General features: G+C 35.5%; 1 protein-coding gene across 2 annotated transcripts in view; it reads right to left on the reverse strand.

Moving 5' to 3' along the window:
- Positions 1-9,392: 9,392 nt before the first annotated feature.
- The window catches only part of dsd (attractin-like protein dsd), an 80,242-nt gene continuing 63,732 nt past the window's right edge, over positions 9,393-25,902 (reverse strand). The window contains exons 20-23 of one of the 2 annotated variants that reach the window (XM_069834167.1): positions 24,169-24,297; positions 22,046-22,160; positions 20,137-20,229; positions 9,393-11,694 (exon numbers count right to left, since the gene is read on the reverse strand). In XM_069834167.1, coding sequence (XP_069690268.1) covers positions 11,675-11,694; positions 20,137-20,229; positions 22,046-22,160; positions 24,169-24,297 — 357 coding nt within the window. In that variant the 3' untranslated portion in view covers positions 9,393-11,674. Of the gene's footprint in view, positions 20,230-22,045; positions 22,161-24,168; positions 24,298-25,902 lie in introns of both variants that reach the window. The other variant, XM_069834166.1, reaches the window with a different exon arrangement.

Here is a 25,902-nt window from a genome sequence, read left to right on the forward strand (position 1 = left end):
GGAGCGATTTCAAAATTGAACAATAACAGGAAAGAACATATTATCATTCCAATAATGAATAGGAGCAAAAGTTCTGTTTCACAGATTTATTAATTCAGTGTGATCTGCCCAAGGGCAGGTCTTTCACTGCAAACCCAGCATTCTCCAATCTTTGCTATTTTCCACCTTCCTCTTAGTCTCCACATATGATCTACATATCTCAACGTTGTCTATCATCTGTTATCTTCTTCAGCCCTGAACTTTTCTTCTGTTCACCATTCCTTCATGTAAAAGATAAGTGTGTTTACTTGTGACGTCAGTGTGTCTATTTCCATGAAAAGTAATGTCGAAACACACTTTTATACAGTTCACAGCACCTTCAACCAGAGTTTTACTGTTGATTTAGCAAAAGATGATTCCATGATTTTTAATGCATAGTTCATAACTCAACTGTCAGTTTTTACCAAGCAATCAACAAACGTAAAAAGGCAATAATACTTAGAAGATGGTGGAATAGTTAATGATGCCATGATTGCTGCTTCAACAGTTTTAGCAATAAAAGTGAAATTATTTCTGTTATCAACAAAGTGCAGCTATTGGCAAGACTGCTCACAAGGAGGAAGGAAAAATATTGTACAGTGTATAGGAGAATAGAAGTTGCAATTAAATTACAACTTATAAAAGCTATGGATTTTTCTTCCTGCAAATGAACGAAACTATGGACAACTAAAAATAATAATCCGTGGCGCTACAGCCCATGAAGGGCCAAGACCGACCAGCCGGCTGCTGGCCTCACGGCCACATGCCGAAGCAGAGGTGGACGATCATCCAACCAGAATGGAGGTATCGTGTGGTTAGCACGATGAGTCTCCCAGCCGTTATAGCTGGTTTGCGTAACCAGATTTTGCTACCTATTGTAGCTCCCCAAGTGCATCACGATGCTGGGTGGGCACCGGTCCCATACACTGGCCGAAATTTCATGAGAAAATTTCTTCTCCCATGAGGACTCGAACCAGCACGCATTCCGTAATGCTAGTCCTAGGCAGGATGCCTTAGACCACGACCTATGGACAACTCAGGTACAAAACAATTGGGACGGTACCAGTGGTGAAAATGGTGTTTAGCGATTTTTCTGTCAAAGAAGAGTTCTTTAAATACTTTCACTGAGAGGACTAACTAAGGTCAAACACATTTTTGTATCATTTTTAAGAATTACCACGTGCAGAAACGCAATATTCCCATATAAAAGTTGACGGCAATTGCAACATGAATGTTTTCCTAACTTTGTATCTCATCACTGGGTACTATATCAATAAGTGTTATATGCAAAAGTCCTTAATTTTAATCATGTCATGAACACAGTTGTAAAGATTGTTAATTCAATTAAGGCTGCTTCTATGCAGCACAGGTTGTTTAAGGCACTGTTGGAACATGAAGGCGCTAATTACATTGACTTGGTCCTACATACCAGGTTAGTTGGCTTAGTAGACTACATACCAGATTAGTTGGCTTAGTAGAGATAGAGTTAGTCAGATTTATAAGTGCTTGAGGAAATACAAATGTTTCTTCATTCAAAAAAAAAGAAACAGTCACAGAGCTAGATGATGATGTGTCACTCATGAACCTGGGGTTCCTATCAGACTAAACACCAAAGCTGAATGAACAATACCTACAACTGCAAAGTAAGCAACATAACACTGACAAAATGTAAATACGGTGAATGCTTTTACGTATAAACTTGAGTTGTGGAGAGTTAACCTTGCAAGAAAGTCTCTATCTTATCTCCCAACTTTGAAAGTGACAATGGAAAATATGGATGAAGAAGGGAACACTTCCATCAGAATGGACAATGATTGGAGTTATGAAGTAAGGAGCAGAAGACGAATTTTGGTCCCTTTCCTGAAAGAAGCTAGGAAAAGTGGTCAATTTGCAAGACTGTGTGGTGATAAATTAAAGATTAACAATTTGATCTTTAGTGTTGAAGAATGTCTCGAAAGCATCAAGGAGCTGGTAGTAGGTTCGGAAGAAATGGAGAGGAATTGGAGAGTCCTGAAGGAGAAAATTAGGGGATTAGTGTCGTGGAGCATTGAAAATGATATCAGCTCGGACAACATTCATGAAAATAGCAAGGCAAGCACGACACGGAGTTCATCAGACAGACATGGAATGCGGAAAGAAGCAACTTCAAGCGATCGAGTAAAGCCTATGATGTCATCTGAGGAGGAAATATCAACACGTAGCAGAAATCTACAAACGCGTCAAAATTCCTGCAATCAGCATTTTGAGGCGATTCCAAGGCGAGTACGTGAGTTGCAGAGTCAGGGGAAAACAACGACAAGGCAAGTGAAGAAAAATGGAACGGATTCAGGGAGCAGTGATGAAGGAATAAAGGCGAATAGTAAAAAGAAACATTATGATTTAAGAAGTTGGTGTAGGGGGGAAGTAGTGGGGGAAAATACAAGAAAATAGTAGGGGTGGAACAAGGACATCAATAGGAAGTGAAGTGAAGTGAGGGAAGGATATAAGTGTGGGGGTCAGTAGTGGAGAAGTGGGGAAATACAGTATAGATGGATAGGCTGGTGAACGAGACGTGACAAGATACATTTAAAGAGAACATAAGTGGAATGAGAAGGAAGTAAGTTATGACTTGCATAAATTTGCTGTGTAATAAGGTGGATGGCACTGTATACAAATATATATCATATCATAAGGATGAAGAAAATGTAAACATTTTGTCATACACTGCTCTCCCTTGAAACTCTCCAAACAAAATTCAATGAAATATTCAAAGACTTGTCTATATCGGTACTGGAAGCAGTAGTGTCATTTTTTCTAACTCATTTACCAATGTCGATGTTAATAAGATGATTCCTTGTATTTCAAAGAGGTGTACAGATTGAAGACATGGAAGCTCTCGACATAAAAGTAATAAATTCAGTGATGCCAACCTGTTGAAACACTGCAGCCATATGAAGCTTATTTCTCAGTCACTTGATCATGATTAAATAACATAAAACTGTGTGGATTTTCTTAATCAAAACACACCACTTAACACAAAAATACACTAATTTTCGGTTCGAATATTAACTGAACGATCTTTGTTTTGTTTGAAGCCTTTAGGCGAGGTCTCCATCGCACATGCTAGTGTTGTTGCAGGAAGACATCTCCATAATAAACCAGCAGGGGCGATTTCTCAGGGCATGCCATGCTTGCTGCGCAAGCCCAATATTTTCGTAGAATGTGTATTTCTCAAAATGGGATTACGTACATTAAAATTTATTTTGATTTTTGGAACACCGTATAGGCGTAATACCATCTGCAGGTTGCATTCCGCAAGTATCGCAATGCTTGCTCGTTTCTCGGAGCTACAGGAAAGATGTAGAAATAGCGAGAATATGATGCATGCAAGTGCTTTCCTCCTTAGTCCGTCCTAGGCACACATGCTTCTGTTGTGTGTTGTTTGAAGCTCTGGTCCGAGAGCTACACCAACGACTATTTAATGTTACAGACCAGTATTGACAGCGGGAATGTGCTGTGATTTGCGAGTGCAATGTAAATGTATGAGCAGAATGCATATGTTAGCTACTGCATGTATTATTAACTCTTAAACATTAATTTGAAGTATTGCAATGAGTTCGGAATTGTGTCATTGAAACATCATTATTAAATCCATTTTCCCGAAGGACTATTCAAGAGAAGCCAGACATTATAGAGACTGTGCGCTCGTTCAGTGCAGCTCAATACAACAATGTGCATTGGTTGGCAGGATAAAAAAAAAATTAAATAAACTGTTTTGTTGGCCATGTTTGTTATATCATATCGAACTTCTACATCTGATAAGCGAATATGATCCATGACTCATAATGATTTCATAATTATAAAATGAATTATTTATGTGGGTCTGATTATTTTTATTAATTATGAATTATTATGTCCTCCCATCTTCCTCTATGAATAAAAGAGCAAGCCTAACTTTCGTGACTAGCATTCGCCCCTGTAAACCAATCTCGTCAGTGTTATGTATTTGAACTGCTCTAACATTACTCTCAGACACAATTTTCTGGAACTGATTAATAAACTGATCCACGGACACTTCATCGACACTTCTTTGTTCACCGGACACTTCGTCGATACTCCTTTGTTCACCGGACACATCTAGTTTTTGGATTCCATGTCTCTCTTTGAATCTGTTAAGCCACCCAAAAGAAAATCCACACTCACCTTGCAGCTTCATTTTCTGGTGCAATTCTTTGGCTTCTTCTTGTAGCATCAGCCCAGAAATGCACATTCTCTCAGATCTTTTAATTGCGAATCATTCATATAGAACACGATCTAATTCTTCACAATGGGACTGATGTACAGTTTTCCGATTTTCCACAACTTTCGTAGATTCAGTGTTACTTATGAATTGCCAGAGTTGACTGCCTTGTTTCTTTACATCATGGATGGGCATCGTGCCTCACTTGAGAAATAATGCCTCACTGACCTTCACAGAGCTTATCGCTCTGAGTGACATCATCTTCACAGTCCCTCTCCCTCCCTCCCTCACGTAGCTCCTAGGCGTGGGCAGGTTCTATATCAGTTTCATAAGCAATATCAGTGGTGGCATAATGGCATTATCAAAGCAGTGTGTATGGGTTCAAAAACGATTATTTCATGAGAAATGGGAGGAAGAGTTTTTTTGCTGTTTAGAAGGGGAGAACATACGACGTATGTTATGCTCGAAAATCCTATTAGGCATTAATAAATTTAATATACAACGACATTACTCCTTATGTCATAAAGAACATGCTGAATTAGAAGGAAAGACAAATTAAATGTTATTTTTTCGTGCTATTCCAAAGAAAAATTCAATGATGGAGAAATATTAAAAAGGTTTATGATTAAAGCTGCCGAATTAATTTGCCAAATTGAATAAAAGTTTTCGAATCTCTCAAGTTATCCAAGCGCTTTCCTAATAATTCGCCACTGACTGCCTTAGCGATTACGATGAGGTGATCCAGGTCATAGCAGTTTATATTTCCCATCCTACTCTGCAGTCTCCTCTCCTAGTAAACAAACTATTTCAAATCGAGTGCCTCACATAACCGAAAATTGTGCCCATGTATGCTTTACATCATATGAAGTTGAATTTCCAACTTTATATTCGTCCATTAATTTGGATCTACTAACTCCTCTCTCCATTTTCTCGTGTAATTCAAACTTTTGCTTCAGTGTGAGGATTTTCCTTTTGCACTTAGCATGATGCTATCTATCACACGAATTAAACTTTTACGCACTATAAGAACAGAGAATTTTACACTTTCCTATTTAGACTCATCCAACACCTCCTCGAAATGGGCGAGTTCAAGTGGTAAATTTAAAGATATCGTCTCTGCGCATTATTTGCAAGGCCCAAGTGGCAACTTACCAACACTACCCAATCTACCCCAAGAACATAATGGGGTTTTCTGTCTGTTTTCATGCTTCCCTTCTCCAGGTCATCTCAAAACTGTCCTCTCACACACACTAACATATTGCATATGCTGCAGTTGGTGCAAGGTATCTACTACAATTGCATATTAATTATTCTTCACACTTTACTAATGAGAAAGTGGTCGTCATGAACTTAAATTTTGCGCCTTTTGCTCAATTAAAGCCTTCTTGAATAACTCTCAAGTTGTTTCTCTTAATATTTTACAGCTTCTTGGATTCTGTGTAATGTATCTGCAGTACATATTGACTACACCCCACCTCTGGCTACTAGCAACAGGCATCTATAATGAACACGGATCAAAATACCCCTCATTTCTCGTGAAAAACAACAACTGAATAGATTACAGTGGAATTTATGTTGTCAGCAAACAGTTGGATATATTAAGAAGATGGATTGATACTGTAGAAGCAGCATAATAGAGGATACAGCTGTCAATAACCTTACAACTTGTTCAGAGCTCAAAGGCATATTGCGAACTGAATTCAGTTATGAAATGACAAAACTTAACTAATACAAATTACCAAAGTGATAAATGCAATAAAACACCAAAACTCGCGTCTATTTGTGAATTGGACCATTGCTGAGAGACAAAGTGGATGAAAGAAGGAAATCACTTATTAATGTGTCCAGTAAGACCATATTTACCAATCATAAATGTGTACTAGTCCATTTACTCTTCAAGAAACTTCTTTTTCTTTTGCCTGTCAGTATATTTACAGAACTAGACCATGACGCCACGACATGGGACATCGTAGACAATTATGTGTGTTTAATGCAACACTGTAGGAGAAAGAAAAGCCTTTGTTGTAAAGAAAATGGAACAGTCAAACTTCCTTAATATCAAAGATATTGCAAAGTACAGTTTTTTGGTGTGCAAAGACACTACAGATGGTAACAAGGTCCAATGGATGAAAAATAAATGGCTCAGGTGCGAATCAACTGAACCAATGAAAATTAAATTTTGTTATTCCCTAAATGAGTTAGAAGCAGTTTTTCAAAAATTTAGAAATGGAAAAGAAGGCACTAAGACAGTTTTTGGAGATGGCTCACTAGCAAATAATTGTTTAGACAAGATAAATGTAGAGCCATAGCGGGCCTACTCCAAGACTCTGAAATAAGTGTAATTTCATGTTGTTATAATTAGGGCAAAATATATGCTTTTCCTTTTTATGTCATATATATAATTTCATCAATACCTTTCTTATATATTAAATTAATAATGACTTATTAATATGCATTCAATGAATTATTTTATGTATTTAACTTTTAGGGGATTATTCCTGTGTTCGTTCATGGTCTGGAATTTAGGTTAAGTTTAGATTTAAGACCTCTCCTGGCACCACATTATCATAATCATCCTATCACATCATCGGGGTAATGTAACTCCGCCTTCCAGGCGCCCCAACCTCAGAAGTGGGTTACAACTAAGCCATGGCCAGGAGAGAAGACCAGAAATGTCGAAAAGACAACCTGGTGGCATTGGATAAAAAAAAAAATATATATTTACAGAACTATAGCAAAATAATAAGGAAGTAGAGTACGACAATTAAAAAGGTACCTAGTTAAAACACGATTACAAGCTGCAGAAAAGAAATTTGTAAGAAAATCATTGACTTCACAATTTTACATCACAAAATAAATTAAGCTATTTTAAACAAACTGAAATGTCAACCAATTTAAAAGTGTATATACAATAATTAGTGTCCCAAATAAAAAGCTCACAATACAGGACTGAATACTAGCAGTAACCTAAAAATATGGGGTGAATCGTAAGTAATGTCATTAATTTCAGGGGGTTATTCTTTGAGATATTTCAAACAAAAAAATATAATACAATTTTGCTCGTTTTTGCTCCCTTTTCGAGGTAAAAATTGTTTTATATCAAATATTTCATAACATGTTTTAGGAAAGCTATTGATTTAATTCACAATATGATCAGTCAATTTAAGAGAGCAGTGTATTATGATAATAAATTATGGAAAGAATTTTAGTTTTATCCTTTAAATGTACAGAAATTTGATCTGAACAAATGTAGCTTTCTAAAATTATTTTTCAGAACGAAAAGTTACATTTGTTCCGATGAAATTTCTGCATATTTCAAGGACAAAACTAAAATTCTTTCAATCATTTACTATCATAATACACTGCTTTCTTAAACTGACTGAGCATATTGGAAATTAAATCAATAGCTTTCCCAAAACACACTATGAAATGTTTGATATAAAACAATTTTTATCTCGAAAATGAAGCAAAAACGAGCGAAATTGTATTACACTTTTTTTGTTTGAAATACCTCAAAGAATAACCCCCTGAAATTAATGACATTGCTTACGGTTCATTCTGTATAAATAACCCATTAAAATAAGATCCCTAAGAAAGACCTTCAAAAAGAAAGAGTGAACCTGTAACAAATCATTTAGCCAAATATCTGGCAAATAATGATGGTACTGACAAGTTATATACACTGACAAATTCTGTATTACATATAGCCTACATCCACGAAGTGGCTGACAATGCACTCAAGAACAATGAGTCCATGGATAGTAAATAGTACATTATGCAACGAGCCTATAATGGTAGTAATTAAGACGCAAGTATGATTGTTTATGAAACGAGCGCAAGCGAGTTTCATAATTTTCATACCAGCGTCTTAATTACCATTATAGCCAAGTTTCATACGACTTTTTATGTTCCACCATATTTCTAACTTGAAAGTATTGAAAATTAGGTCTTTTTATGGTTATGTGCGAACTGACCTGAATTGTGAGATGTGCGCAGACGCGAAAGTATTGATTTTTTCCGAGGGACGAATGTCATTGACCTTGATATAATCTAGAGAATAACATGAACATTAATATTGATATAACCTGGAAATTGATTTAGAATTGAAAAGCGAGATGACATATTGAATTTATTTGAATATTATTTACAATTAACGCTAATTATTATAGTAACAGAACATAACCTTCTGCGACAGTATTGGTTTTCCAGCCTCCGTGACTTTTTGCTAATTGTCTGTCGATTGCATATCCGAGAATAATCAATATAACGGTACAAAGCTGACTTGTTATTGGCTGAAGACCTGTACTTTAATGACATGCATTAAAGGACTGCTACCAAGTGTATAATTACTGCATTTCGGCATGGTCGAGCATAAAATTACTTTTATGCTCGATCATGCCGAAATGTAATAATTATACACCTGGTAGTAGCCCTTTAATGCACCTCATTAAAGTACACCTATTCATTATAATTCAGTTGTTCTGCCAATGAGAAATCACCATTGTACTGATTGTACCATTATAAAACCGCAAGTATCGATTATTCTCGGATATGCAATTGAAAGACAATTAGCGAAAAGTCACGGAGGCTGGAAATCCAATACTGTCGCAGAAGGTTATGATCTGTTACTATAATAATTAGCGTTAATTGCAAATAATATTCAAATAAAATCAATTTATCATCTCGTTTTTCAATTCTAAATCAATTTCCAGGTTATATCAAGCCTAATGTTCATGTTATTCTCTAGATTATATCAAGGTCAATGACATTCGTGTTTCGGAAAAAATCAATACTTTTGCGTCTGCACATCTCACAATTCAGGTCAGCTCCACTCCTCACTTACATAACCATAACATGAATTCTTATGAATAATTTCAAGTTAGAAATATGGTCGAGCATAAAAAGTCGTATGAAACTTGCCTGTAACGGTAATTAAGAAGCTGGCATGAAAATTATGAAACTCGCTTGCGCTCGTTTCATAAACAACCATACTCACGTCTTAATTACTACCATTATAGGCTCGTTGCATAATGTACTATTGTAACATAATGAATCCTAGTTTAATGCACACCAGAGATTCTATTGGCCCTAGCAAAATATTCAAAACAGTAAGTGATAAACCACTGCAAATGCTTCAAAACTAAGTACATGTTAATGAAAACAAAATTCATTCCTTTAATTTCATTCATTAAAAAATTCATTACACTGTCACACAAATGATGAGAGAGATAGAGAGATGTTGGAAGGACGACTAGATACAACTGGCAGCTGATCGCCGTGCATGCTTCTCCTTTTTTATGAATGACAACTAGTTAGTAGAATATGTACATATGTCACATCAGACGTATAATGCGACCAAGCAGCACGGAGATGCGAGAAGAAAGTGAATTAAATTCTGTGAAGACACTTCAAATGCAGTCAGATATACACCTAGTAGCTTACTAGATTGTTTTCTTCTGGTAGTGGAATGGAGAAACAGAAACTGATACATGAACAAGCTTAACAAATATGTGATGTTAGAAAAGGTATGGATTATTTATTCTGATACACAAAGCAACAGAATACACACGCCTCAATTAAACAACAACCTATAAAATAATAAAACATAATAAAAAAGTAGATAATTGTACGCAAAAATATCAGTTTAAGTAAAATTAAATAAACTGGCAAATAAAATCCTACAAATGGATGATATGAGTAAATGTATCATTCACAGAAAGTTCCTACAAACTCCAAACAGCAATGAGTTGCAACATAATGGCTATGCACTGCTTATATAAAGAGTGGTCAGTGTTCTTAGTAATAGAAAAATGAGCCTTCAGTTTCTGGTCTATGAAGAATATGAATCATTGCATCATTTATGCCCACGTGCATCAATGTCGGTTAGTGTAACCACCAGTTAAAATTGTCACCTAACCCCTGGTTAAGCATTTTTACAGTGGATCGACCTCAGTTACAACTTAAATAGGAGGTTAACCACAGTAATCTCTAACTGGCTATATTCGAGCGGTTAAAAGAGATAACCAGTGATTAGTAGAGCAAGTAAATCAAAATGGCGGCCAGGCCACAGATGTTTATTTCGAAGACGATTATTGTACAGTACTTGAATTACTTGGATAGAGCGTGAGCATGAAGTTTCTTTAGTGGAAAGAGAGAATTCTTACGAGGAATTAGGTGACAGAAAATTTCAGGAGGGATTTCGTTTATCAAAATCTACAAACGGATCACTTGAAATAACACAAAAAGCCATATTTCTTCTATGGATCAGGTGAATATATTACGATTCTATGTAACTGTTATTTTCTGTATTTTAAGAGGGAATACTTGAATATCTCTTTCTCTATGTCACTGGCTGAACAAAGAGAGGTTATGGATGGATCTTAGGATAATGAACAGTTCCCTCGTGTAAATGGGGTCCTGGTTTGTATACACATTCCTACTAGTCTTCTGCATCCTTTTTCTTTATAGATATTCCATCTTTTTATATAATATATTTAAATCTAGTAATTAAGTCTATCGATACTTCAACCACACATTGGGATATAATCATTTTTGAATTCAATTTTCTATTTTGTACGATTTTAACCTCACAGCACTGAAAAGCAAAGAAATGCAGCTTGCAAATATAACAGCGCCCAAAGGCAAACAAATGCAAAGCAAAAATGTAGAACACGTTCATTTTGATGTAGAATGGAGTGAGCGCAGTCGTTTTTAGACGTTGACTATTATCTTTGCAGCGGTATGGATGCTTTCCTTTAGTCATTTTGTAGAAACAGTGTAGATTTTACTTCGGTGAAATGAGGTGTCAGCTAGCCATGTTTAAGTAATTGGTGATTATGAATGGTGCACACAAATTAAATTTTAACCACTGGTACTGTTTAACCGTCGTTTTGTAATCTATGATTACTGCGTTTTTAACCGATGTTGATGCACTTCGCCATTAGTTTACATAAACCCAGATTATGAATGCCACTCCATTCGGACATCTCCGCTGCTTGGTCGCGTAATAACACTGTTGAAAAGCTGATGTTGCCAAGCTTTTTATAGTCAAGAGACATGCTTAAATCGCTGCGTGTAAAGAGAATGAAAAAAAAATGGAAAAAAAAAATCTGCGAAACAATCGCAGCACCAAAAACAAATGTTCCATGTGTTTTGCTAACAAATCCCCAATATCTACCCCCTTGTTCAATAGAAATAACATCCTGACCTGTCTGTAATACAAAATATCAGTCTATAACACAATAGGAGCATTCCAGACCACACACTCCACTTAGCTTTAGGCCTATGCAAACGTTTCTGGAACTCCTGGGGGGGAATGTTCGGCAGTCCATGCTGAAGCCTCCATTATCTTCTTTACACTCGCTCTGTAAAGCTTCAGTAACGTCCCTTGTACCGGCAGTGTCCCACAGAATTGAGTCTTCACAGTCTTTGGCACTTTCAAGTGTCTGTCACCAAACCTAACACCCATACAAAATAAAAAAAAAGAACAGAAGAGACAATAATGTACTGCAATGACCAACAAACGTAACTTCTTTCCGCCACCATTACAAGCCAAGCTGCAATCTGTTTAAATATCTATTGTTCCCTTCCAAAATATCTAAATCAATGTTACATAAGCCATAGATTTCAGCAATAATGAGAGCAGTAGCCAATGAATTCAAATTTAAATCCACAAATGAAAACATACACAGCTTTCGATTTAAAGAAGGGAGTAAAACAATTGTGACATTAAGAAGAGATTTAAATTGAATTTTTTTCATTGCTGCTAAATTAAGGTATGGTCACATGTCGCTACTTTTGCAGCCCTGCAGTACAAAAAACTGCGCAACTCTCGTACTGAGACGTGTGGACAACCCGAAAAGTAGCGGCTGCCGAACATGCTGCCCGCTACTTTTTCATGCTGCGTGCAGCTTGGAAGTAGCGATGTGTGAACAGGATTCTCAGGGTTCCAGCCGCAGCATTTCTGATATCGGTTTTGTTGAAACTTTTGCTGCGGTTGCGACCAGTGTTGCCACACAAATGTACCAATGATATTTTTATTGTTCGGATATATTTTAATGTTAGATGTGATGAAAATAAATTATTTGCAACAGTTACTAAATGTACAACACAGACTGAGTATATATGCTGAGGATATAATTCATTTTTTTTTTATTTTCCGTAGCGTAGTTTCAAACAGGAGGGTTGCCAACATTGATTACGTGAATATGCTGTTGGTTATCATTTAAGTATATAGGCGTTTTAATAGCTTTATAGTAAAAATAATGTCAATTTCTGAATACTAGTCTAGATCTTATATGTAACAGATAGGTCATCGCTATGTTAAAATCATTTGCACTTTGAAGAGAACAACCGCCAGGATCGCCACCCGTCCGGCGTAAACGAACACAACATGGCAGTACAGTCGCTAATGCAATTCAAATGGGAATTATGACGTGATTCCTTATGTAACAACTAGATTGCAGCGTAGTAATAAACCTGACAAAAGTTGTTAACGTCAAAGCCCATAAGGCCGACCTATCTGGGTAAATAATGATCTAGGATACTAGTTAGGACAGAAAAGCAAATAAAAGATAATTAAGCTATTGCATGAGTTTCATAATAATGCGAACATAATCACAAAATGTATATTGAGAAGTCAACACGGAGCTGGAAACCTGCAGCAAGACTGTGGCTGCAAAAGTAGCGCCTTGTGTGTGAACAGACTCGCAAACCTCCAGTTGCAACTTTTGCAGCGCTTGGGTTGTGCAGCACGAAAAGTAGCGTGCAGCACACTACTTTTGGCTTACGTGTGAACACGACACGCAACTTTTGCAGCTGCAGTACAAAAGTTGCACAGCAAAGTAGCGACGTGTGACCGTACCTTTATGGGAATCATAACATATCGAAGACTGGCTCTTCTCAAACCCAGATACAGCATCATTCTAAAACGTCTACAAGTTAAATATCTTATCTTCATCAACGTTTCGTGGATACCATTCAAAGAATAAATAACATTTTACTTGGCGACAAACTAAATACCACAGAGCCAAGAATTGCAGGAGAGGAGGAGAAGGCCAGTCAAGTGAATAGAGCCATTTCTAACAGCTCCAATGATAAGGATTCATTTTTCTCCTTTACCGCATTTCATCCGAGGATGAAGAGGCAGATATGAGATTCGAAATGTTGTGTTTTCTATAATTAATCAGCAATGGAAACAGTCCAATCCAAATTACTACTCCACAAAATACAGTTTTCTTAAACTGTAAATGATATGGAGAATAGACATAAAGCTGGAATGACAGTGAGTAACGGAGTAAACAACTCGTGTGCACATTCAGGATTCTGTATATGGTACATATGTGACACACTACCACAGTTTTGAAAGTATAAAAAAAACTTTTGCTATGAAAGAACTTCTGAACCTAATATTGTCAGTCATTATATGACACAAATTACATTACATGTGAATAACAACACAAGAACTCACCACATTTAAGATTACTTTCAAAATGTAACTGAACTCCAGATTTGCACGAATAAAAACAGTACACAAAATTAGACAAATCACACAATTTTTTAGAAATGTCTATCATCTCTGACTACTGCTCACATTTCCAAGTATATTATTATATTATTACAGAAAGCTGAGAAATATTGCAGATATTGCTGTCAACAAATTTGAATCTGTAAGACTCTTAAAGTGTTCGTTAAAATTATTTCCAATTCTCCCTCTTTTGCATATTTTAGAAGGCTCTGCAATTTCAAAAGGTGTTGGACTTTATACACGACTGTCCACTAAGCAACCAACTTCAGAGGCGATAAAATACTGATGAATTATCCATTTGTTCTGGGACAGAAACATTTTACACTTCACAAATATAATATAGAGGATCACCAGTCTCACTTCCCTTTCAGTGGATTTCACAAGAAAGGTTAAGATTCTACAAGTCTTATAGACACATTATTCACTGAAAGTATACTGTTTATTTCTTTAAGAAGGCTGTAAATGAAATGTAACAAACAGTACTGGTATACAGGTTAAACCGTAACTAATGTCATTAATTTCGGGAGGTTATTCTTTGAGATATTTCAAACAAAAAAAGTTTAATACAATTTTGCTCGTTTTTGCTTTCTTTTCGAGATAAAAAAAATGTTTTATATGAAACATTTCATAGCATGTTTTGGGAAAGTCGTTGATTTAATTCTCAATACACTGAGCCAGTTTAAGAGAACAGTGTATTATGATGACTATTACACTTTTACTATGTCATACTACTTTTGACCAATAAAACGGTACGAAAGGACATATTTAACCAATCATGGCTGCTTATCGCACAATTTTATCATGTCCCTAGCATTTGTTTAATTTTATCGTGTCCCTAGCATTTGTTTCTTTGTTTGCCAACATTTCAAACTGCTCTAGTCTGGGCGTAAAAAAAAACAGAAAATTACAAACAACTCCAATCGATGCACAGCAGTTTCAAATATGACTCGCATTGGCATTCAAGAACAAGAATTGATAAAGATCACTGGTCATCCCTATGCATCTTCCCTGAAATCCTATTTACAAATAAATGAAGAGCACCATTCGGAAATCCTGAATAAGTTAAGGAATACACCATGTACATCAACGAGTTACACTTCTTTTATGCACACATCTAATATAAAACACTAACACCAACCACTAAAACATTCAATAATTGTTTCTTTTAAAATTATTCATGTTTATTTTTTATGTCATCATCGATAATTAAAACTTTTCTTGTCTATTCCATCATCCCTAATTAAAACTTTTAATTAAAACATTGTTTATATTATTTAGGTTATGTTATAGCTTCTGCTATATGATATTATGGATAGTCACGTATCAGAGATTGTTTAATACTAAGATTTATTGAAAATCATCTGTAAAGTGACGTTGATTACTAGGATCCGGATAATTGAAGTGGAATGCAACTGTTTTAATAAAAATGAAATTGAATCATGTAACCATCTACAGAGTTCAATGAAGATTCCATAGTTGGCACACCTGATAACATCACATAATTATTATAACACACCACTGCCATTTAGCATGCATGTAGCATAATATTTGTAATGTTCAGATGGTACAATAATACATTAATTGAAGACAGTTGTATTTTCGTAAGTCAATTAATATTTTATTGTATTGGAGTACTTCGTTACTTCTAATCTTTATATATTTTCTTCTAATTGTGTAATAGTCTATTAAATCCCACTCGAGTTTTGATTTTCTCTAGATAAATCAAAACCTCTAGTGAGATTACTGTTGATAAATGATTGAAAGAATTTTAATTTTGTTCTTCAAATGTGACAGAAATTTGATCCCAACAAATGTAACTTTTCGTTCTGAAAAGGAATTTTACAATGTCACATTTGTTCGTAAGAAATTTCTGCACATTTAAAGGACAAAACTTAAATTGTTTGAATCATTTATTATCACAATACGCTGCTCTCTTAAATTGACTGAGCATATTGGGAACTAAATCAATGGCTTTCCCAAAACACGCTATGAAATGTTTCATATAGAACAATTCTTATCTCGAAAAGGAAGCAAAAACGAGCGAAATTGTATTAAACTTTTTTTGTTTGAAATATCAAAAAAATATCCTGAAATTAATGACATTACTTACGGTTCACTCTTTATATTGAAAGGAAAATGTAACTTATGACTAATGTATATCAATACAACTGTATCAACAGCATTTAGGATACAGAGAACAGTGCAATTATGAGCCAATAAATTCAACAAGTTACTTGGGCTGATAACAGATTAGGAGAAATACAATATACATATCATATTGTCTCTGAAGTTAGCAGCTGAATTGAAGCCCTAGGAGTGAAAAGTTGAACAGCTCCAACATACAGAGCATTTTTCCTAGCTTTCTCTAATAATGCAAGCAATATTTAAATCAACAACAAGAACTGACATTGACGAATGTAATAAAATTATACTAAAATATCGTAAACACACTGCGGTTTTTAAATTTACATATGAAAGAGAAATATAATTTTTAAATAAAAAACGCTAATTGAAGGCAACTCCATATATACAAAACTCATGGTCTAGGTGTTCTATGTTTACATGGTCATTCATTCTTACAGACACAAGAAGTACGTTAACTTTGATATACAGAGGTTTTTGTATGCATTACAACACACAAGGTCAAGGTCACAACATTTCCCTTGTTATGGTAGTACAGTCTTCATTTAATTTTAATGGAACTTATGCTGAGTCCTGATAAGTCACATGCGGTATTCTGAAGTCTCTTCTTATTTGTCAATAAGCTTGCATTTCACATTTCATTTTTAAATGGGTCTGTGCATACTGAAAATAAATGATAATTGGTGTCTATTCATGTTTCTGTCCGTCCACACGAAGTAACTTCATACTCATAGAGTAGATATTTCTACAATATGGTATTTTTCAGAGATTTACAAATGGTTAAAACAGGTCATTTTACCTGCCTCGGAAAAAAAAAAAGGTACTAGCACATAACCATATAACATAATCCACACTTTATACTCTAGTTTCATATTTGAATCTGGAAAGAAAAATATACAGGGTGTTTCAAAAATACGGGGCATAATTTCAGGTATGTTTTTCCCACATGTAGACAATCAAAATAGTTCATTACAACATGTGTCCGGAAATGCTTCATTTCCGAGTTATGGCCTTCACAACATTGAAATTCACCGGAACGTTTTTCTTTCCGCAGGTCGTTGTCATTACACAAGATGTTCAAAATGTCCACCTCCTGCTTGAATACAGACCTCACATCGATGTCTCATTGACCTGCGAACACGATCCCAAACTCCAGGAGTATTGCGTATGTCCTCAGATCATGCCACAATTCGATTCCGAAGGGATTCCAAATCAGGCACCGGAGACGAATAAACCAATGATTTTAAATGGCCCCACAAGTACAAATCGAGAGGGTTCAGATCAGGTGAGCGTGGAGGCCAAGCAATTGGGCAACCTCTACCTATCCATCGATCAGGAAACCTTCGATCCAAGTACCGGCGAGCCGTACGACTGAAGTGTGCAGGAGCGCCATCGTGCAAGAAGTGAATGTGTTGACGATTGATCAGTGGAGTGTCTTCTAAAACACGAGTTATGGTTCCGGTGAATTTCAATGTTGTGAACGCCATAACTCGGAAATAAAGCATTTCCGGACACATGTTGTAATGAACTATTTTATTTGTCTACATGTGGGAAATACATACCTCAAATTATGCCCCGTATTTTTGAAACACTCTGTATAGTACATAATGCAAGGGGCACAATCTCCAGATTTTGTATCAATTTCTTTCATCGCTTCCATATTGATCTTTTGAACTTCAAGATATAGCCATTATTGTTTTAAGACATTCCTTGTTAACTGTAACCATTTGTACAGTATTGTACAGTGGAATCTTGTTAGCACGTTCCTCTTTACCACGTTTTCCTGTTTAGTATATCTATTTTTGGGAGTCCCAGCCCCAATTCCATTAAACATACATTAAAATTACCCGTTTACATGTTTGACGGCTCCAGCTTACTAAGTTCAAACTTGGCAGTCGGTGGCCATATTGATAAACAATAGCACATCGCGTGCACATGCATTCTCTCTCACACCCTCACCTCCGCAGCCTACGCCAACAGAGGCATGCAGCATGCTGTTACTTTGTTTCTGTTAAGGTGCGTACACACATAGTGAACAAACGAATGCATTCGCCAATTGAAATCAGAATGTGTGGACGATGCAGCAAAGGGAAACCGATCATTTGATTTGCCTTCAGTAGTGATCCATCACTTGTTGGTACATCAAAGGAAGTTGGTATTCGTTGTGGATGGGATATGCCACTTGTCTGCAGTTCATAGCAGAACGCAGCGGTTAGTTTAATTTCACCAACCAAATGTCGAAACTCGAGTAGAATGAAGAAGCTGTCATCAAACTTATTGATGTATGTAGGAAGCAGGAAATTTTATGGCCATATTTTGCACAGTAATACTTCCAAGTCTGTTTCTGAAATGCGACAGAAATTGTGAAACTGTCCCAATTCAATGCGACGTAAATCATGAAGCAAGTCGGTGCCTTTATATTGATTGCGACTTTTGTAGAGTGGCATCTGCTACCACTGTCTCTTGTTTTTTAACTTCCTTTTTGTTAAACTGCCTATAATACTGTTCTCCAACCAGGAGATAAACCGTGAAAGGAATGTGCTTACTATTGCATCATCTATTGGAGCAAAGTAGATAGATAGTATTAGAGTTATAACGTCAGTTTAAAAATCATGCGCTCTCCTGCATATGTTATTTCCTTTATGGAGCGATTAAAAGACCAGGAGATTAACAGTGATCTAATTTTGTAACTAGGGTAGTATAAAAATGTTTATATCAGTGTTATGGTTTGTGCTTTGAGAGATAGCCAATAGATATACGAGTACCCATGTGTGTGACCTTATGACATCTTATGACATCAACATTCATTCACAGTATCACCCCGCTTCGTTTTATTCCCTGGAGACTTTCTCGTGGTTGGAGTACAGTAATAACAACAGCTACACTTGCTATAATTATATCATCTGCCATTACTGTGGATAATCAGTGAACGTGAATGTTCTCTGACCATTTGCTGATGATTTATATGTTGCTCCGAACAGCAAACAAACAACGAAGTTTTGCTTCATCATTCGTTCGTTGTTCGTTCACTACGTGTGTAAGCACCTTCAGAAGAAGACAAAGGAGGACGAAGCCCAATAGTATCGTCAGTAACTTGTTTCACTATTGGTGGACCAACCAAGAAAAAGATGGAAAATATCAGATATGGAAACTTCTCTAAACTGTACGTATTGCCTAATATATTATTCAGGAAGGTTCACAGGTACATAATTCGAAATTCATTATTATTAATTACAAATCATGAGAAAGTGTTATCAACTGAATACGTAAGTTCGTCCTCCAGATTATAACTTTTATAACCATAATGAATTTAATTTAAATCACTTCTAACTCACTTATACTGCCCTCATATTGTTAAAACTTTCAAAAACTGAAAGAGTCATAGTGGATTCATTGCAACAAAAATCGATCAGAATTCGGATAAAACGAACTTCGTTAATATGAACAGGCAATTTTTTTAAGCACTTGATGTTCATATTAACAACGTGCTAGCGGTCAGTATATACAATAGAAGTCCTGTATAAACACTTCGAATTCTGTTAGATCAATATTATACTTGAAGTCAAAATCCCACAGAGCTTGTGAAACCAACATTACTCTGAGGTATGCCAGGTGTTAAAAGGCCTAGTATACAGTTATGAAGACAAATAAACAGCCCTTGAGCCTGGACCCATTCACTATTCAGCCTCATATAAACTGTCGCCTAATGGCATCATACCAATTCACACTCTCTAGTTGCTTTTTCACTTTGTCTACAGTTGGATGAGATGTTGGCATGCAGTCATGTGCTCTCTAAACCAGATGCTACCTTGCAAAGCAAGGAACTTCTCGAGCAACAATTGGCTTTCCTTTCATACTTTCCCTTGTCATTTATTTCCATTCAATGGAAGCCATATTGATGATTATTATCATGAGCTGAACCTGCAAATTTCAAATCCAAGACAAGGTATAAACAAATCCTTTTCCTAATGTGAGTATCCTGTAAATTTCAGGAACTAGTGGACATTTTATATGGTTAGTTAACTTTTTGACTGAAAGACTCAATTATTATAATCAGTCAGCAGTTACCCAATAAAGATTCTGCACATTAATTCGCAAATAAATTAACAATTCGTATTGGAAGCCTTGGGTTAAAATCACGACCCGGTGTTGTAATGCAAGAAGGGGAGGATACCCTCTGACAGCATGGCACACTAGATGCAGCTCTCTGGATGCTGACTGGACGACTTACGGGACTTGCACTTTGTATCCGCCTTGCCTGTGGGGTCAATGCTGACCTTGCGAGGGTTACCCAGGGTCACCAGTGCTGACGCTATTGCCAGACCTGCAACCAAGGAACCAAAATCACAAAGCAGCCTGTCATTTTATAACTTGTTCACTGATCGTTAGGAACAATATGGCTGACAGAGCTCTAATCCTCCTTAGCAGTGATATATTTTTTTTTAAAGAAAAAATTCGTAGCTTTTGGGAGACGAAAAGACTCCAAATAATGCAGAATGTTTCTTTCAAATGTGTGGCTATATTAAGGACAACCTATGCAAAAAAAACTTCCTCACACACGAAATACCTCAAGAACAAAGCACAATAATTTACTGATTCACATCTGCAGGAATGGTTCTCCTTAGACATCACTAAAATTCTGAGTGCTTTTAAGGTGATATTGTTGGACAACTTCCTATCATCAGAATATTACATTATTATTTTCTCGAAATCTGCTGAAGCTATAGAGCTGACGTTTTTACAACACATGGACACATATCTTTGTTTATGATGTAACAGTAGTTTCTTTGTTAATTTATTTTCTTACAAACATTTTCCTTGTGAATATTTTCAAAATTTTCAATACGTATCTTCAGTAATATATATTTACGAAAACATTGTTTCAGTACCTGTAAGGCTACTAAATAAACATTTCACCTTTCTATAAAAAGTTGAGAAAATACTGCTTTTGAATAAAAAGGAAACTCGTGAAAAATAAGCATTAAAATTGAAACTTAAATTCTTATAATGCACTTATACTTCTCAGACAAATCTAAAAATTAACATGGATATAGTTTTAATAAGTTCTCTTCCCTTTATCCATTCAATCAGTGCTGTATATAGCTCGACCAAGCAGTCTATACTACCTCTCCCGCTGTAAAGCACTCAGGCTCTCCTGAGCTCTAAAGCGCACGCTTGCCCACATGGGCATCAGTTGACATGACTGCTCTAGAATAACCATCTTCTTTTATTTTAAAACTTTATGTATATACACACATCACTAAAAAATGAAAGAGCTCTGATAAATAGTATTATATTTATGATTGCTTGAAGATAGGCTATTTTTACCATTATTTTGCATGTGATAATTACAAACTCCCTTAAATCTCGACTAATACATTTCGATTCAACGAGTAAAATACAATTTATTTTTTTAGAATTAGTGACTTGGCAATGCTGCTGATGATTTCTCTCCCTCACCACGTCCACATGAAGCTGCATTCCTATTCCTATGCGAGAACCAGTCATAAGCAGAATAACACACAGCAGAACGGGATGCAAACAGCCTGCTAATTCCCACCCTTCGCAAAAATCAATCACAAGCAGAATAATACACAGCAGAACACAAACAGTCTGCTAATTCCTGCCCTTTGCAAGTACCAATCACATTCAATGAAGGATGTAGCAGCCATCCATGACAATCGCTTCTTGTCTTTGTTGTGCTTAGGTGTATGGGTCAGCGCTACTACAGTGAAGAGATGGAATTTTTCACCATTACTGTAAATATCACTAGAAAACAATGATCGTGAAAATAAAAACGCTTTCTCACATGGAAATTCGCAAAATGGAAAGAAATCTAAATGTTAAGATATCAGAGATGCAAGAAGACAACTTGATTGGCAACAAGCTTCCCATTATGTTTTCCATCTTTTGTACAGTATTTATTGTCCATAATTTACTTATTGTAGCTTTCTTTGCAAATACTGTAAATTGTATTTTTTGCAAAAGTATTCAAACATTTTTTAACAAACGTAGCAAACTCCTATTTAGCGTCAACCTCCATTTAAGATTAATTATTCCATGTCCCAGAAAAACGTTAAATAGAGGGTTCTAATGTATTTGGATTCTTGTCAATCTACATAAACAAATTGATAACTCACCTGACTGTCCCGAAGGAGTGAATACCTCACCACCTGTTGGCAGGCGGACTAATAGTGATAGAACAGCTGCCCGATTGCCACAGCACGGTTCCAGTGCTATAGGACTAGGTGAATCCTGTACAAGCATCATTTTTAGTATTTCAACAAACGTTATTAAAATGAATTTTTTTTTTTCAGTCTCTCAACAACTGATGAAAACTGGTTAATCTCTTAAAAAGGTAATGCTTTTGGCATCTGATATTTTCCTGATTTATAATATACCTAGAGTTCCATCCTCGTCATCGTCACCATTGCTAACATGTCTGTTTTGCAATTCATCATATTTGGAGGGTCCAGGGGAAACACACGTTTAGTCACATTTTGCAAATTTTTTACGAGAGCATTTACAGACTACAGAATTGACAGTTTCTTTCAGTGTAAACCCTTTCTTAATATGCCTATAATGTGGAACCAAGCGAGTTTTTCTCCTGTATGGTTATGATATCTTCAAGATCTTAACTTTAACTGCCAGATTCAATTAAAATATAAAAATTACTAAATTTGGACTAAACGTGTTTTTCCTCTTTTCTCCAGGACCCTTCATTTATTAGAATTGTGCTCCAAATTTATTAAATTGTATATAAGTGAAGTTACTTTATAGCTAGTAAAGCTCCTCTAGGCAAAGAAGCAATTTGTGACAGCCATTAAGTCTATTATTGAACTCCCATCCGTTCTCTGGGTCCCTCAACTATTGGGAACTGGATATGTCACTCACCTTCCTGACACAGGAAGTGAACAAGGAGCATTGCTACATAGATGTACTTCCTAGCTTTTCTTCCAGGTTTATATGTCTGCCCATCCATCTGTTCACCCTCCAAGAGACTGTCTTCCATCAGGTTAAGGGGAGCGAGAATGCTGTTAGTTGCAATGTCACGCTCTGACCCTATATATTCTACGTGCTTTATTAGAAACATCAAAAGTCGAATCTTTCCCCTCTTACTGTTGTATGTTGATTCTATCACTTAGTTCAGAGACACTATCAAGTTGATATGTGATAATTTAAAATTACTCAATTCCACACAGAACCTATAATTCTGTAGTGTTTGGGTAAAGGGAGATAAGTCATAAAAATGAGTTCGGATATAAGTGAAAATTAAACTTGGAACACTTGTTACAAATAATTTTCTACACAAATAAAACACATCAACTCCTAGAATTCTTTGATTTTTGCACATCCAGTTGTATAATTTAACTTGTGTGTTCATCTGGCGAACAAAATTCCATCTGCACAAAAAAATGACTTATACCCCTTTATCCGAACACCACAGAATTAATCTGTATACAGAATGATGTTAAGGGGTTATGTACAGCTTACAGCAGTAAAATTGTGGAAACATTCAACATTTTTTTTCTCCATTACTGTATCTTGTGCAATAATGAAAATTGGTATGTTTAAAACACTGTCCTTCTGCTATATAAAAAAAATATTTTTACAATTTAAAAAAGTTATTTACATTTTTCTTTTTCAATTCAGTTCACTGTGCAGTGATGAAGCGTTTCCCACATAGCTAAAAAACTATCCAACATTCTGTGAAGAAATTTTTTGTGTGTATTTATGCATGTCATATCTACAATATGATGCAAGTTCACCCCTCTGCCTTTGATAGATTGTCTGATAAAAAAACAAATTCATTTTAAAAAATGGTCAAATGTCAGTATTTTCTTCTAACACAAAATAAAAAAAAAATATATTATTTATTAAGGAATGTAGTTGAAAGAGCATGATATTGTAAATATGAGTTGCAGCAATAAAATAAAAGAGAGAGAACATGAAAAAGTTAACAAGTTTATGAGTTATGAGGGAAACGCTTCAGCACTGCACAGTGAATTGTCACCATTTTTAATTGGAAAAAAAAAAATATAAGTAATTTTTTAAATCGTAAAAATATTTTTTTCATATAGCAGAAGGACAGTGTTTTATACATACCAATTTTCATTGTTGTATAAGATACAGTAATGAGGAAAAAAAATGTTGAATATTTTCAAAAATTTTACTGCTGTAAGCTGTACCTAACCCCATAAGTCACTGACAATTATTTCTTCTACTTCAGTCCTTCACTCCATATTTCAAACAAACTAATTACCTTTTTCCTTTTCCTGAGAGTTGCTGGATTTGCATTCGAACAAAGATCAGCCTTTTCCCGCAATTCTATCTCTACCAGAACCTGCGAGAATGGTCGACTGGCCATTTGTTCCATCTCCACAAATAAGCGCTGAACAAAGAGTAAAGACACTTTATAAGCACAAACAATGTGTATTCATATTACTACAACATCTGTTTTCAATACGTTGAGTAATATGTTCAAGCGACACTATAATATTACTGCGCAATAACAGACTTGTATAATGAAGAGAGTGAGCTAAGCTACGTAAGCAATTTCTATAATCATACAGTGTTTCCACATAGTTCTTATGACATTCTTGAATGGCATGGTTAGTTGAACAAGTGTACTTTAATGTGGCTTGTAGTAGAACTCTCCAAGTTTGTAACTTACCTCAAATCATAAGGAAAAGTAAAACTGGACGACCAAAATTATATTGTCTAAACAGCCCTCCTCTGAGATCAGAATTGTAGCACCAACTTACAACTTTACTTCATTCTACCGACACTCTTATCTCTTCCCTCATTTCATACCATTTAATTTCACTCCAATAACAAATACGGCACAGGGAGGGATATGAGTTGTGCGAAACCAGATGAAGATGGTCAGTCAGCTACAATTTTTTTTTTTCTGTGATGTTCACGACCACATTGAATGCTGGTCTGAGAGGCTTAAGATGAAACCCATTTTCTCTATCCAATTCATTTTCAGATCTGGTGACTATTAGATGGTTCGATGTCCAGTTAGACATATAGGCAATTGGGACAAAGAGAAAGAGGAATAGAGTTCAAGATAAAAGTGATTTCATGACTGTCATAAAGAAGGCCAAGATTAAATCTCAAATAACAAAGAGTCGAAGATGAAGAAGACGAAATACACCTCGATGTGGACAAACTGTATAATACGAATATATAAGTCGTCTAGATTCAAAACCCTCTAAACGCAATTTTTGCACATTTTCATGTTTTTATACCATTTGAATCTGTATAATAATAATAATAATAATAATAATAATAATAATAATAATAATAATAATAATAATAATAATGATTTATTTTAGCTGGCAGAGTTAAGGCCATAAGGCCTTCTCTTCCACTCAACCAGCAAAGAGTATATATACATATGCATGAACTTACAAAGAATTCAACAATTTGATTTAGATGAGAGTTACATGTATACAAGAGTTATTTACGAATTAAACAACAAAATACTATGAACTATTAATTAAACACTGAAATAAACTGTGTAGCAGAATTAAGCTAAAATACATAAAATGTTAATATATTTCAAATAATATTAGATAATAGAAAGAGATTAATATCGGTATAAATATTAAGGTTGAAAGCCAACTCAATTGGGCTGAAATAGAGCGATGAAAAATGACTTTAGTTTTAAAATCCCCTACAGAACGTAAAACTTACAAAATTGTTAGATTCAAAATTCTCTATCAACAAAAGAGCCAATCGGTGATGAGGTTGCGGTCACGTGCCAATATGGGATCATGCTTTCTGTTGTAGTTTAAATACAGTCCTGTTGTGAAAACAAAGTTGTGTTTTTCATTGCAAATCACAGTAAAACATGAGCGAATTTAATACACATGCTTGTCTTGTCCTACTGGATAGATCCAGAAAGCAACAGAGACAACAGGAAGCTGGAAAAGAAACAGAATGTGCCACGAAAGGTAATTAAATTTAACCTTTTAACATAGCCTTCACG

This window comes from Periplaneta americana, chromosome 1, assembly GCF_040183065.1.
Source record: "Periplaneta americana isolate PAMFEO1 chromosome 1, P.americana_PAMFEO1_priV1, whole genome shotgun sequence".
Lineage (NCBI taxonomy): Eukaryota > Metazoa > Arthropoda > Insecta > Blattodea > Blattidae > Periplaneta > Periplaneta americana.